Genomic DNA, 15,684 nt, shown 5'->3' on the forward strand with positions numbered 1-15,684 from the left:
GTGGCCAGTTATTTTGCATTGTTCCAGGACCAGCTCCTCAAAACTGGGGATGAGCATGGTTAGTCATCTACATTTCAAAACCCCTTGGTAGTCAGCAGTAGAATCATGAGTCAGTTCAACTTATTCCCTCTATTTCTTGGTTAATTTAGGCCCACGGTCCCGGTCAAACGCTCTGTCTAAACTGTAACACAGCCACCTGCCACTTGTAGCACCCATAGCTGTTCTTAATGACTACTGCTGTGCTGCCACAATGTTCCAAGACAGCCTTGCTGCAGACATCAGACATCCATGAATGCATGGACACCTAGACTCCATGAGGTTTAAGTACTATCCAGTAAACCATTGTTTCATTTTTTTTGGACAAATATCACAATCTGAGTGAGAAAAGATTTTAAAAAGTGCTGACATACTTCAGCCTCATGCTTCCTAAAGTGCTTTTCATGTGACTCCCATCTGCTGGAAGCACAAGCTGGAATATGTCGGCACTTTTAAAAGAGGTTTTCTATATCCTTGCGTGAAATTCATCCATGAAAGTAAAAAAAACATTGGTTTACTGTGAAGTACTTTCACATTATGGAGTTCAGTGTTTTTAATGAAAAGACACTGTTTCATTAATATGCAATTGCAAATGCAATTAAAATATATCAAGACATCCTTGCAGTCCTAAAAACAGCATTTTTTCAAAGCATTCGTCAATCACACATTCGTGTCTGACTGCACCTGAACACCTCCATCGCTAACTAAGATTATAACCATGTAAACATGAAAGCTACAGGCCTTTGTAGACTCCTGACATGCTCAGTGTGTGCGCCTTGACATGAAATACAGCCCCCGACAAACTGACATACATGCACGCAAACATCTCCTCCTTCTGTTCCCTCTCATGTCGTCACGCCCTGCTGGGGTTTGCCGCCTTTAGCACTGTCCCTGGGGTAAAACTACACAGCTGAAATGTGTTTTTCTTCTTCAGGCTAAATCATTTTGCTATAAACGTCTTCACCTTCATTTCAAGGTTAATTATTGTCTGGATGACAGAACATCCATTTGCAGGACAAATTGGATAGATTGCAGTGAGATTTGTTAATGAGGAATTTCTGCAAGAACAAACAGCTGACTGAATTAGGCCATTTGTGTACTGAAACACACTTAGGTTGAATTTGTGTGAAGTTTTTAACGACTTATTTTCCTCTAGCCTTTCAAAATCAGGAAAATACTGTATGCACCATATACAACTGCACAGAAGTTACTTTTATAATAATCATCATGCCAACTGAATTATTGCTTCATATTACATGAGGATGCATTCATTAATTCACCTGCAGATATAGCATATAGGACAGGCATACATTCAGTTTGCTATTGTACAAGTTGCGGATTAGTGAAACAGACTTCCAGTAATTGCCAAAATCCAACAATTACCTGCCACAGAAAGTCCTGGTTGGACTCCATTATATCCAAAGTGAGAATTAATCCCAGGAAAGAATAATAAGTGCTGTACAATGTTATATTCACACAGAACAATAGCTAATAAGGTCTGTCCAGGGTATTTCTCTGCAGGGACCTCCTCCTACAGAACTAAGTGCTCAGACATCAGCAGTCAGCTCGCTCCAGAGGCAGAGAGGCTCATGGGGAATGACAGTGCATACATAAACTGTAATTAACTCTCCCCGGGCCTCAGAGGGGGTTAGGAGTGAGAGAAAGGGCTCCTCTTCATCCCCCTTAGGGAAGCCGGCTAAATCCTTTACCTGCCAAAGAGGTGTAGATGGGGACCCTGCTCTCCTGGGCTCAGACAGCAGGCTGTCACAGCGAGCCTCCATCTCCCCCCCGACATGCTGCTCCCTCCTGACTGATTCCACTGGGAGCAGCCTGAGCTGACAGAGCTCGACGAGAACCTCTGTCCATTAGCATTAAAATGCTAAGTGAGGTATTAGCAACCCCAGGTGCATGTGATATCCTCGTTAAGGGTCAGTGGAGGTAATTCCTAATGCGAAATCACAATCAATATCTACAATTACAGCTATTGACTCCTCCTCGCTCTGTGTGAGAGAGACTACTGAGACATCTGCCAGCCTGTCAGCGTACAAAAGGCCCACTATGCAAAGTTTATTCAGTCCAAGGGCAAGCATGAAGAAGAAAACTAATCTTCACATGGAAACTCATTGTTAAGCAGCGTGTTCAGACCTTTGGCATCTGACGTCACAGTCTGCATCGTCTGCCTCCGCCCAACCTGAACAGCAAATGAAGAATATTCCTCACCATATGTTAGTGCTAAATAAATGCTGCTGAGCTAGCAAGCCAACAAGCTAACACTTTAGTAACTGCAGGTAGTGTTAGCCTCCAATTTTCCCATTTCCTGTCTTTTTGAACTGTTAAACAGAAGACCTAATGTTAGCTAGAAACTGAAAAGCTAACATCAGTTAGTTGCTAAAATACAGACTAGCAAAAGATTCCTCAAGTTTATTAGATCACCTTATATTTGGCTCACTTTAGATTTTGACTGACAGCAGCAAACCTTAGCTTTCACACTTATTCACTAATATTTAGATACTCTTACAATTGGTAGTGCTAATTTTAGCTAGGTATTAATGCAAATAGTGAGCTAACGAAGACATAACACTTAAGCTAACATGCTGACCCTTTAGTAACTGCAGGTAGTGTAGGGTAGAAATGTTAACATTTCCTGTGTGGGTATATCTTTTTCAACAGTCAAACAGATGACCTAATGTTAGCAATAAAGTATAAAAGCTAACATTAGCTAGCCGTTATCTAAAATGCTAGTGAAAGATTGATCAAATTTGTTATTTTACCTTATATTTGGCTCACTGTGACTGAAATCTAAATGTTTATTGGCTTTCTGACTGATTGCTGATCAATGGAGAAACAGTTACGGCGCCTTGAACACAGCTGTACATTAAAACAGCGTTTTAGCTCCCCACCCTGGGTGTGACCGAAGAGTACAGAGTCTGCTGTAGATATATGATAAATGGACAAGAAAGCCCAGTCACTATTAAATCCATCTCCCCCATCCATGTCAATCTTCTCCGCTCACAAATGGTATTATGGGTCGAGTGAGACTGCTGCTGGCAAACAACTTCAGCGCAGCAGACGGGCAGAGCAGAAAATCCCAATTCTCAAGCCTCCCGCTGCACCTCTCCATCCCAGAGGTCCACAGCTTGTTTTGAGAATGTGCTAACACGCTAAAAAGAAGGTGTCTATTCTGGTCATAATGAAGACTCCAGGGCCGGGCGGAGCGGGGAGGAAGAAGAGAAGAGGAGCATACACTAGCTTCTCTCCCAGGAGGGTTCATTTGTCAGTCTTCTTCATCCCTGGAAACAAATAAGCACAATTCCCCCCTGGCTTACTCAAAATACAGAGCTCTGCTCTTTCTCAGTGCTTCACCAGTGGTTTTTGTTTCTAACTGGTACGTGTTGCTTGGCGGAGCGTTGGAGAGGAGAATGAGGCCTGTGGGTTAGTTTGGGAGGCAAAAGCTAGAGGGCAGATTTAAGGGGTGAATGTGGGACATGAGGTCTCTGTGAGGGTCAGCTGGATTTGAGCCGTTCATTAAGGCTGGATGTCAGGGGACCCAGAGAGGGGCTTAGGGGGATAACTCATTATCCCAGGGCGAACTGTCTCCTGCTCTCACTGCATTAGCTGCACACCATGCAGACTATTCCTGATTGGTATCTCCATACATGGTTAAAGCTACACTTCACCATGTAGACAGGCTACTCTGTTTATGTGTAAACACATCACAAGGTATGACTAGTGTGAATGGAAATCCTCCAACATGAAAAATTCCTATAAAATCTAATCACCAGGCTATGTCTAACCTTCACCTTCGTGCTAATGCTGAACAAGTTAGTTTCAATTTAACTTTTGGTTTCTCAAAAATCAAGATAATCAGGACTAAACAGTTACTGTGCCACTGTTTTATTCATAGCTTTTGTCATGTCTGGTAAATGTTTAGATGTTTGCTATTTTATTTTGGCCATGAGAGTACATCACCGCTACCGAAAAACATATTCAATTATTCTTTATTCCTTCATATTATTGTTACTATCTAAAAATCTGCATTTTCGCACTTATCTATCTTAACTTATTGCATGTTTTCACGCATGTTCAAATTATTAGAGGCTTAAAAACTGATGACGTTTGATAAATGAAGCTTAGTGTTAGGTCATGCAGGACATGGAAGCCAGCTGATGGCCAACTGATCCCAATTATCGACCCCCGGCTCTCACAGCTAATCACAGCTCTGTTTCTCAACATGGTGGCCATTCAAAGTTGATATCTGACCTCAGTAATCCCTGCTTCATCAATGCTGATGCACCATGCTACTGCTGTTGGCAAAGCTCCACCTCCTCCACCCCAGCCTCCTCCTTTACAGCACAAGCTTGCTGCACCCTCATATTCAGATTTGTGCTTATTGCTTGTGAACTTATTACATTGTATTCAATATGCACTGTCATAAATGTATCTTTGTGGTTTCGAGCTACGCAACCCCCCCAAAACTGAGTGAGAAAAATGCCAGCATACTCAGAGACTTCCACTCAAAGAAGTGCTAAAATTTATGGGCTAAATTGTTAATTTAAGCATAAGCATAATTTTCCCAGTGCTTCTTTAATAAATGCAAACAACTTTTTCTCTTAATCCTTAAATCCTACCAGGCTACCATAAAATGAAATGCTTTTGTATTTTACTTCCCTGCATGGTTGTACATTTGACTATATACTGGCAGAAGTGCAGGAGCAACAAGCCTGCTAGGATGTAAGCATCCATATTCACCTTCCTGTTTGATTTACCATCAATTACCTCGAGTTTCTCCTTGAGTTTTTAATCTTCCCCACTACATTACAAATTCAAAAACTGCCCACCTTTTATGTGCATTACACATAAGACAATCATATGCATAAAACGGGTTATTATTCAAGGATGGGTACTACTGACTACTTATCACTGGAGTACTTGTTGAAGTCATTATTCAAAAAATAGTGCATATGTTATAGGATTCAGCCTGCCAGGAAAAGTGAAGTCTGGAAATACTTTGACATGATGATAATCTGCAGCACAACAAATGCTGCATTAAACTAGTATATCATACAAATAGATTGATGATTAACCTCATAAGCTTAAAGCATAAGGAGAAGCCAGCAGAGACAGCCGTCAAGAAGTCTCACATGACGTCATTATCCTAATAATATGAGGAATGATGATTGGTGATATGCTGCCATTATGTTTTATGATGGCGGGGTGCACCACCATCGCAGCGAACAACTACTGCAAGATGAGGAATGTGCAGCAGAAATGACTGCTGATTTGCAACATATTTTCATGTGCAAGTAACTAATGATTTCATACAGTAATGGGGGTGCCTAAATATTGAAAAAGATGAAAATGTCCATGCCTGAAATATTCTAGACATTGGTTAAATGTGCCTAGAAAAGAGGGAGACACAGATGGTAAGAAAAATCAGCTCTACATGTGATTGGAAAAGGCCTGAACAGCTGACTGGCACTTTTTTCCTGCAACAAGCCATCAGTAAAGTTAGCCTGGTGTTTTGCAGTTTTTCCACCTCTTGACATCGAGGGTCATCAATGTGTGTTTGTCTGAACCCACCCCAGCACATTTGGCACCTGTTAAAGCCAATCAATATCTGCAACAAGCCCTCCCAAGTGTTCAGCCCTTTAAGAAAAGTCAGAGACATGCAGAATCAAACCGGCTTGTCTGAGCAGAGATAAAACTTTACTGCCAGAAGACATGAAAGAACAGTTATGACTAGCTCTGTTGTTCATCTCACCTCTGTTTTGCCTGTCCTGCAAAGGACAACAGCTCATTAGTAGCATGCAGCTGTATTTACTGTTAGCTTTTTTAAATGTGCTGCTTCTATAACTACCATCCTGCAGGGTTAATAGTCCCTGTGTATTTGTTGTTTAATCGACCTTCATCAGGAAGGTGTTTGGATTGGTGCAGCCATGTGTGAGACAAACCTTTAAACCCATCTTTGCACAGCGCTGTGATCCACAGAGGGGGAGACAGCAGGCTTGGCAAAGTGAGCTGTGGAGCATTAGGAAGTTTAATGTGGTGTTAGGCCATGACTGCACAACATAAGGAGATTCATTTAGCCTATTATATTTCAATGTCATCCCTGGATACAGCCTGGCACATAAAAATGATTAGCAAACAAGCGCCAACAACATCAGCTTTTACAAGAGTGACTGGCAGGCCAGAACCTGTCCTTCTGAAAATCACATTAGCACCCAACTCCGGCCAAAACTACTTCACCGCTCTCTCTTTCTTCTCTCTCTCTCTATCATGTGAGAGTGGGTGGATATGACAGACTACACCCGGGCCGCCTGAAGACATCCTGACAAATTGATGGCTGTTGAGCCCTCTGGGACATCCCAAGCCTTCGCCTCTTGCCGTCATACCATCCTCCTCAAAATAGAGCCTTGATGTCTTCTGAACCTTCACACTCATTTATGGGATTTCAGGCAGGCAGGGGTCACATAGCTGCAATCACACAAAACCAACAACCCAACAGAGCAGGGGCCTCGAGACTGACAGCTGAGACGGGTCTGCTGTACGTTTGTCAGTGTTGTGCACTCAGCAAAAATTACAGAGAGGGTCAAACCTAAGCAGAATGCCTCAGAAATGGCACCGTTCAACCCACCAAATATCAAACAACTGAAAAAGGGCTGTATAATCACAGGGGTGGCACAAGCACATACATGTGCCAAATTTAGACACTTTAACAAAGATAAATACAGGGCTTTAAACAGATTTTCCATCACTCATGACTCATGACCTCATATACTCTGTCATATACACTGCCCTGTGTTGTTTCCTGATTTAAGGCCGTTGCCATCCAGTCTTTTGTGCCAACACATCACTGCCAGTGACCTGATATCACCAAAGTCCCAACACGAACAAAGATAGAAACAGATCATTCCCAGAATTTATGGTCCAGGGGTCAACGCATGATGCAATGACAGGTAACCCATGTGTGCTGGGTGCAGGTCTGTCCTCAGCAAGAGTCATAACACAATGAAAGCTGTTACTGCTGTCAGCTGGTGAGGATGGGGGCAGTCTTAATGACAATAGGACACTCTATGTTTACATGCAGTTTCTAGATAATGCAGTTGGAGTTTGAGCTACATTTGCATGTACATTATGCACATCGATTGAACCCAGACTAGACTAGGTGATCAGGGCATGCCCCTCAGCTGCTGCACCAGGCTTTGACTGGAAGTCGAATAGCATGAATGCAAAACAAAGCAGAAGTCATGTCATCTGCTCTCAGATATCCCCATAAGGATAAGGGATAGAATGCACTGCATTGGAGTCAAGTGTATCCTAGAGTCAGAGTACGATATGAAACAAATTTACAGACCTGTGCAGAAGAGATACCCTGATTGACTGCCAGCTGACCATAGTTAGTGAATATTTATAACATACATGAAATGATGCTGAAGTCACAGATTGGATCACCTGGTTTATACTCTGGTGTGTGCACTTACATGAGAGAAGCCCTTGTGTGCAGTGTAGCACAATTACAAAGGCGTATAAAGGCATTGAACTGCCAGCCAATAAATGTTATTAAATTCATCAGCACTGCAAATCAAATCAAACTAAAGCACCTTTGACTGCTTCTCTGCAAGTCTTCCTCTTCGGTTGCTGCCCAATACTCCTCTTAAAGAGGCTGTGTTAAAATTCAACAAAATTAGTTTTGAGTCTCTTTAGCAGAAGACATTATTCCATCGTTGAAATTGGTGTTAAAGTCCTTGTTACAACTAGCAGATTAAAACCTGTTAGTTAACTGAAGTTAGCTGTTAGCACATTAGCTGCATAATGTAAATGATGAATTTAAGGTCTGGTCAGTATGAGTATCAGAAAAAGGTAAAACCGCATGTTTTGTTAAAATGTAACTTCAAGAAACCCAAATCTATTTCAGCTCATATGGTACTAAAAGGTCAGAGATTTAGCTGGGAAAAAGTCTTGATCATTGATTGACCTGACGCCAAGTATGAGTGTAAAACCGACCATCTCAGATCTGGCTCAAAATTTGACCTTGAAATTCATGACCACATGAATTGGCCAAATTTGAGCAAAACAAACAAAAAAAAGAAAACTATCGCAGACTCATCTCAAAATATGCTGTAAAAGTCATGATTTAAAACCGTCGCCAAATTTGATTGAAAATGGATGACAATGCACCTGACTCAAAGTTTGACTGCAAAAGTCATGATTGTGGACCTGCCACCACATTTGAGAAAAATGATGTACAATAGCAAGCCCAACTTAAAATCTGACCTTTAAAGCCATAATAGTGTTTGGTTTACCAAATTTGAGCAAAAAAATCAGCCAACTCGAAACTGATTGTAATAATCATGATCGCTGACACGTTGCCAAATTTGATCAAAAACTGATGATAATGCACCAAACTCAAAGTTTGACTGTAAAAGTCATCACTGCACCAAATTTGAGCAAAAAAAGAAAAAAAAAAACTGACTATGGCAGGCCTGACTTGAAATCTGACTGAAAAAGTCATGATCGCGGACCTGCCGCCAAATTTGAGGAAAAATACTTAAGATCGTGGACACCACTCAAAATTTGACGCTCAAGGAATGATAGCGGACCCCGCACCAAATATGTGCAAAAAAAATGGTCCATGACAAAAAATTTGACAAAAAAGTCATGACCACAGGCCTATGACCAAATTTGAGTGAAAAAGCAACTATCGCTGATGCAGTCAAAATTTTTACCATAAGAGTCATATGACCTCTGATGGTTGCCAAATTAGAGTAAAAAATTGACTACCACACACCAGAGCAAAGTTTGGGCGATGGGGAGAAACTCTAATAAATACAGTTATTTGAGGTGGAACGTTGTTTTCTTAGCAATACATAACAGGTGTAGTAGGTGCAGTTGAGCTGTCCTCACTGCAGGATACTTGTCACATTATTTCTTGTGGGGTTGTTTGCTCTTTTAAACAAAGTAAGAGCATGTAGTTGACTGAATAAAGATGACTTTTGCTTCCTTTTATCACGTTAGGCCCCCACCTGTATGATGTGCCAGTACACAAAAATGCTAAACAGACTGCCCAACTGCTACACCAGCTGATTAATCAATAAACAAAACATGATTGGTGTTGTATCAGCTGATCTCACTCACAGGTGATCAGGGCATCTGATATATTTGCACCATCTGATATACAACCAGTTCATCTCTGAATAACCAAAGCAAAGTGAAAAGTAAGAAGGTAGGAACTAGCTGAAAGCAGGCATATTGTCTCCCACTGTAGCGGAGGCAGCAGTCTTTGAGAGGCATGGAAGTCATGGTAATTCATCCAGTAATTATTTAGGAATTAAATATTACAATCTGGAAATGTGTCGGGCTAATGGGACAAATCCTGCCAACAACAGAGTCATTCTGTCATGGCGTGTCTAAAAAACAACAGATTTGAGAGAATAATAACTGGCACATGAATATTCTGTCAGATTTCCTAATGAACATCACTTTCTGCATTGTAGATTCAACTAAATGATTTCTTGTTTGATTGGCAGTCCAAAAGCTCTGCCCTGGCAGTGTTAAGCTTGATGTGAATGAGATGGAAAATGTTTCTCTCAGGCACTTACTACAGGACTTTCAAAAAGCTTTTCTAAGGAGAAGCAGTGACAACTCCAAACCCTGAGCTGTCTGTCACAGCTGACAGAGAGCTTCCAAGCTCCGCTCGCTCACTGTCGCTCCTGTAACTCCTTCTCTCTATCTTCATCTGCTATTCTCTGTCCTTCTCCCTGATGTGCCGCTGTAAGCAGAATCAGGCCCAAACCTCTCAGAGATAACAGTTTCCCAGCTGAGACTGTGCACTTTCTAAAACACAGCATCACGATTCTGGTGAAGCTCAGAGATATTCAAACAGTGTGGTGTGACAGCGGTGGTGTTGTTGCTGCCCTTTACTCCTCTGCACACATCATCATCCTGCAGAAAACAGAAAAATAAACAGAGAGGGGACGACTGTTTGCACAAGTTGAATCAATTAAATCGTGCACTGCGCTGAGCCAGGATTTCGTGGTCCTCATTGAGAATTCAATCTTGCACTGGTATGTCTCAGTAAACATTAATTACAATCAGGATCCCTCTCCGTGCTGCGCCGGGCGCTCAGAAGCTGACTGAATAAAATCCCCCTCAGAAAGTATTCACAGTCTCTAGTTATGCAGAATGTTTAAAGAGAGAATTTTCCCCCAGGCCTCAGTCTGGAAACCATTAAATCCCTTAAAAGAAAATAAAGGAATACTGTGCAAACTGGCTCCTCTTCTATCTCCATATTTAGTTTGACAACAAAATTAGAGTTGTAATTGAGCAGCAAGTGTTGACAGTGTCTGACCTCAGCAGTGGTTAAGACAGCATATGCTCCCTGAAGAGCTCCTCGGCGAGAGACCGGCCTGTGTTTATTTGTTCTTAATGAAGCCTGCAGTCGCATTAATGGCAGACATCTTTAACAGATCTCCCTCCCACACAGACGAGAACAATAAACAGCAGGCCAACAGTTTCTGTCACTCTCTCTCGCCTCGCTCAGGCTCATAAAAGCCTCCGTCTCATCAGGCCAAAACATAACACTCTGTCTTTACTTTGTCTCTCTGTATGTTTGTCTCTTTACAGCAACTTCACAGCTTATTAGATGCAGCTGCACACTGTAAATTAGTCTAATAAAAAGTCTTTCAATGAATACTCCCTGTGTGAAACTTACAGTGTTCACACTCTCATCAGAGGCGATGTTTCTCCTCCCTCTGTGGGAGCTGACTGAATACCCTGGAGTTGACATTAGTGGATGATATCTGAGCTCGACTCCCATGCATGTGGGACTTGAAGGCGTTTTATGATCAGTGAAGTTCAAATGCTGAACTCAGGCGTGTCTTGGATGGTCCCATTAAAGAGGTGGGAAGACAGTTTTATGAACTTAGAAGTCATAACTGGGAAACGATGAGTACGTTCACACGCAGAGCTCAGTTGAGCTGCAGTTAAAGCATGATTAGGACTTAAGTGGACTAAAGTTTTCGTCTTACAACACAAGCACCAGGGTAGAACCAGTTTATAGGCAGAAGTATGTCCAGCTCCACTACAGTATGATGACAATACACCCCCTGTAAGTTATTTATAGTGAACCTTTTCCTGGTTGATCTACTCTGTCATTTACCAAACAATCCACAGCAGTGTTTTTCTTCCATACATGTTCTTTAACACATTCAAATCTAAAACCACGTTTCCTGGCTCCTGCACTCATCATGGTAATAGCTTTGTTACCACTTTTCTTCTGTGCATTGCTGTTTGACTTCCATGTCAATGCCTTGCACAGGAACTGTGGAGCATGCTCAGAAGGCCCAGGCCAGTTTTGGGCCAATTCAGGAGTGCTCATGCAGGGGTACATTGACCCCCACCTGCATTATCTTGGTTAGTCTGTCTGGACTGACGGACTAGCCAAAGCCCAGTTTTGGTTGGTCTTTCACACTGAAGTGAGTTTTTCTGACTGGATCAAATGTAATGATTAAAACCCACCAAAAGATGCCATACCTTTGGCAATGATTAATAGAAATCCATATACAAAGAAAATGAATTACTACGTCATAGTTTTAGTGATTATGGGCAAGAACGTCTAATGTTTGCTTGGTTCATTCACTTAATTTTAGGGAATTTGCTGCTTTTTACTGTTATTTAGAACAATAGCTCAGGAAACTATAAGTTAGAAAGTAGGTTGGAAAAAATTTGAATTTAGCAAATCAGTATAGCTATATACTTTAGCCTAAAACCGTTGGGTAGTCAAACAACGTTGCTTTCTATGAACAAACCCACACCCAGGAGGTGATCCCCGGGCAGGCTTTCAGCTCTGGTATCAAGCACCTAAGGTACTAGCACAGTTTAACCATTGACGCACTGCTATCAGTCTGTGCACGGGATAGCAAATGAGATGCATCATAGGGCATGATGTGACAGTAAGCCTTTGTGTTTTGGGCTATAAAAACAGCCTGCTACTTAGTTTGAATTATCAAAAAATACTAAACCTGATGTGAGCCATCCCTGGAAAACATTTTTATGAAGCATAACTAAATGCAATTGGAACAAAATGTTAAAATGTCAGTGAAAATACCCAGTGAGTTCCATTTAAAAGTAGCTTAGAACACTTCAGGTTTGACTTCAGCTCAGTAAATTATGCATAACTTTTGCATTTGAATTAAAAAACAAGATGTTCTTAGGATTTAGTCAGATTAAAGGAAAATATTTGTTCCTTTTGTTAATTTTTATATGGTTCCAACTGTTTGGGTCCACTAACTCGACCCTCTGGCAGTAAGAATTAAACTAATGTGGCCTTTATTGGTGACTAAAGTTATCCATCCCTGTGAAAGGTTGAAACACGAGTCAATTATGTGAAAACAAACGGCAGATTCATCACAAAAATCTTTTAGTAAAACCAATGATTTTTGTTTATTCATAAAGTTGACGCATCACATGGAATGATGTTGGCCAAGTTTCCAAGTCGTGAATTGAATTCTCTGTGACTTTCCAAGAATCTTTTCTTACTTGGGGGGTGTGTTCAAATGAATTTTGCTTTTCAGGAACTGATTTTCAGATTACTGTCACACCACATGAATTCAAGGTCAAACACCAGCCTGATGCTCAGAGCAGAGACAGTCCACGTGCCCCAAATCTGCACACGAGGATGACCTCCCTCATGTGCAGAGACACCAAAGGTCTCTACAGATTATAAACATGACTTTTAGTGTGGAGTTTTGCTCAGGAGGGGGGTCAGGTCCTCTTTTGCCTGTCATGTTAAAAGCTACAGGCTAACTGTTTACATGTGTAATGTTGCTGAGTAGAAGAGCTTGGACTTGCACTTTGGTCTCCTGGTGTCAGCTCACTGAGAAGCTGAAACCCTGTGTGGGTAAACTTAGCTGGGGAAGCTTTCTCCCTGATCTCATCACCAAAGCCTCCAGAGAATCTGCAGTCTATTAGCTCCTTACCCCCCCCCCCCCCCCCCCCGTACCCACCTCCTCAACTCTGAAGACTTTAACAGCATTAGCCGCACTAAGAGCAGTAACACCACACTCTGTGATACCCCCTCGAGTCTCCAGAGTGCTGGAGCGCCTCGCAGCAATGAGTTCACAGCTCACAGGCATGCGTGTTGGACATGCTCCGGATGGGAGCTCAGGGCACTGGGGGCCTGACAATGATGGACGCTCCCCTGCTGGCCCTCCCAGACTCTCCGTCATGTCAGCAGCTCTCTAAAGCTGGAGCCCAGAGGGGTGTTGGGTTACACAACCTGGACATCTCGCCGTGTGGAGGGTCTTGGACTGGAGCTGTTTTATTAGTGCTAGACTCCCAGGGGTGGCTGGAGAAGGGGAGTGGGAAGCTAAACAGAAATAAAGGTGTGGGTTAGAGGAGGGGGAACAGTTGAACAGGCCAACTATTCTGGCTGCGAGAGCGTGACATGTGTAGTCTTCCAGTGAGAATACCTCTGAGTGCTCACAGTAACACAAACCGCAGCTTTAACAAGCGGTGATTGAGCAAAAGGCCGAGAGCAGGCAGCGAGGTGGGGGAGACTTGTTAAGCCCCTTTTTAACATCTATATTTCATGCTTGTCTCATTTGCTTTATGAATTTTACATTACCAGCCACGAAGGCAAAGCCAGTCTGTATATAAATATATAACTTAAAATAGCTTATGTGTGTGGTGATGTCATGGTGCATGGCGTGCGCGGTTTACCAAGACATAAAGCTCTGACTCCTCTTTAAAGATAGACCGTCTGTGACTGTGATCCTCTGTGAAATGGTAGCAATCTGTGGTAATTGGGCTCCGTAAGCCACTGAATGTTCAGGGCTCCTCCGACAGATGCCAGACCACAGAAAAGAAGCACTTACACATGTTTACAGTACGACGACAAGAAAGCAACACAAGAGGAGGGAGAGAAGTGACAGAAAAAGAGCAGAGAAGGGTTTAAAAGTCCCTCTCTTCTGTTTCCTACCTTCGCTTGTATCCATCCGAGCTCCATTCATACCCTGACTCCTCTCTCTGCAGTCATAATGAAGCCATTTAACTAACAGGGAGCAGCAGCAACAAACACTCCTCCACCCACAGTAGCTCTGATTACAGCTGCTCCTGTAATGGCTCTTAACTGGTTCAGAGTCTGGCTCTCACTGCTCACTTCTCACCCCGGCAGCATGTGGAAAATCTGCTGCCTGAGTTTGGCTCCTGAGGGCCCGAATGTTTGGATACAGTCCCTCAAGCACATGAGGATGTATCAGAGGGATCACTGTAGGGCTGGATGATACGCACCAAAATCACATCTTGATAATTTTTTATATGCATGACATTATCAGCATGACATTGGAATCAGCAGACATGTTTTTTGTCAATATTTACAGATGCTATATGGGCTGTAAAATCAACTGTGTGCAAAAAATACATCTGAGTTTCACCTAAGACCACCAGACCTACAACAGATCAATCTTTTTCTTTGTTCATCTCTACTCCTTAAACTTTACACTCCTTAAACTTTAGTCCCTGAAACTTTACTGTTTTAGGGACTAAAGGTTTAGGTCTGGACTACATTTACATATCTGCAGAGACTAAAATAAATGTGTAAATATCAGCACGTCTGATATCAGTAAAAATACAATACTGTGCATCTCATTGTTGTTGTTAGAACATGCATGATACCCTAGTCTATATCTAGATACTTTTTTCTGCAACGACATAACAGATGGTTGTCAAAATACCACATACTGGATACCACAGCACCAATAACATAAGGTTCCCTATATTGGATTTTTGCCGATATTTCTATACCAATACCAACACTGAAAAATCCACACATTTGTTATTGAGAAGAACATCAAATGCCTTTTGTGCAATGAAAAGGTGATTCAAAACAAAGCAGAGAGAGGAGCAGGGCAGGCTGGTCATTTTTTATGCTTGGGGCTTCATTCAAAATATTTATGGCCTGAATGTTTCGCACCCTAGGAAACCACCTATGCCTGATGGTACACATGCGTATTTTACCAATATACAAGACCAACATGTAAAATACAAGGTAATAATAGTTTTGGGTTCTTAATTAGTATTTATTTTTATTTTGTTTTTAACTTTACTTTTACATTTCAGTTTATTTTAATTAGTTTTTTCCTGCTGGGTTGCTAGTTTAGTTTTAATTTTGCAAAAATGCTTAGTTTTAGTTTAGTTTTTATTAGTTTTAGTGTTCGTTTTAGGGTTATGTTGGCAATATCAGATACCTGTCAGGAGCAAGACCCAGAAGGGCTCATCACTTTTCATTTCATTTATTCAATTTTGATGTTTGTATACAACTTAAGACCAAGACTTATCATTGCGTGTCCTCTCCAATCAAATCAGGGGTTTCAACTCTCTCCAGGGTTGGACATTCATGTCAGTCAGTGTGCTGCTGTCAAAGACTAAAACTGAGGAGATTTTGTGTTCAATTCTATTTTAGTTTGTTTTCTAAGCAGAATATAGTTTTAATTAGTTTTTGTTTCTTTTTTAAAAGCTTAGTTTTTATCTAGTTTCAGTTAACTAAAATTATTTTTACATTTTAGTTTTAGTTATTCAGTTAGTTTTAGTTAACTATAATAACCTTAGTCAAATACACTGCTGTAAGGTCATGCTATAAACTTTTTCTGA

At 41.6% G+C, this 15,684-nt stretch overlaps 1 protein-coding gene across 11 annotated transcripts in view; it reads right to left on the reverse strand.

Moving 5' to 3' along the window:
* The window catches only part of auts2a (activator of transcription and developmental regulator AUTS2 a), a 656,715-nt gene that overhangs the window by 24,763 nt on the left and 616,268 nt on the right, over positions 1 to 15,684 (reverse strand). The window contains exon 1 of one of the 11 annotated variants that reach the window (XM_041801248.1): positions 14,015 to 14,115. The exons of the other annotated variants lie outside the window; for them this stretch is intronic. Within the exon in view, the coding sequence (XP_041657182.1) occupies positions 14,015 to 14,045 (31 nt within the window). The 5' untranslated portion in view covers positions 14,046 to 14,115. Of the gene's footprint in view, positions 1 to 14,014; positions 14,116 to 15,684 lie in introns of those variants that run through there. 11 annotated transcript variants of the gene reach the window in all.

This window comes from Cheilinus undulatus, linkage group 12 (genome assembly GCF_018320785.1).
Source record: "Cheilinus undulatus linkage group 12, ASM1832078v1, whole genome shotgun sequence".
NCBI lineage: Eukaryota > Metazoa > Chordata > Actinopteri > Labriformes > Labridae > Cheilinus > Cheilinus undulatus.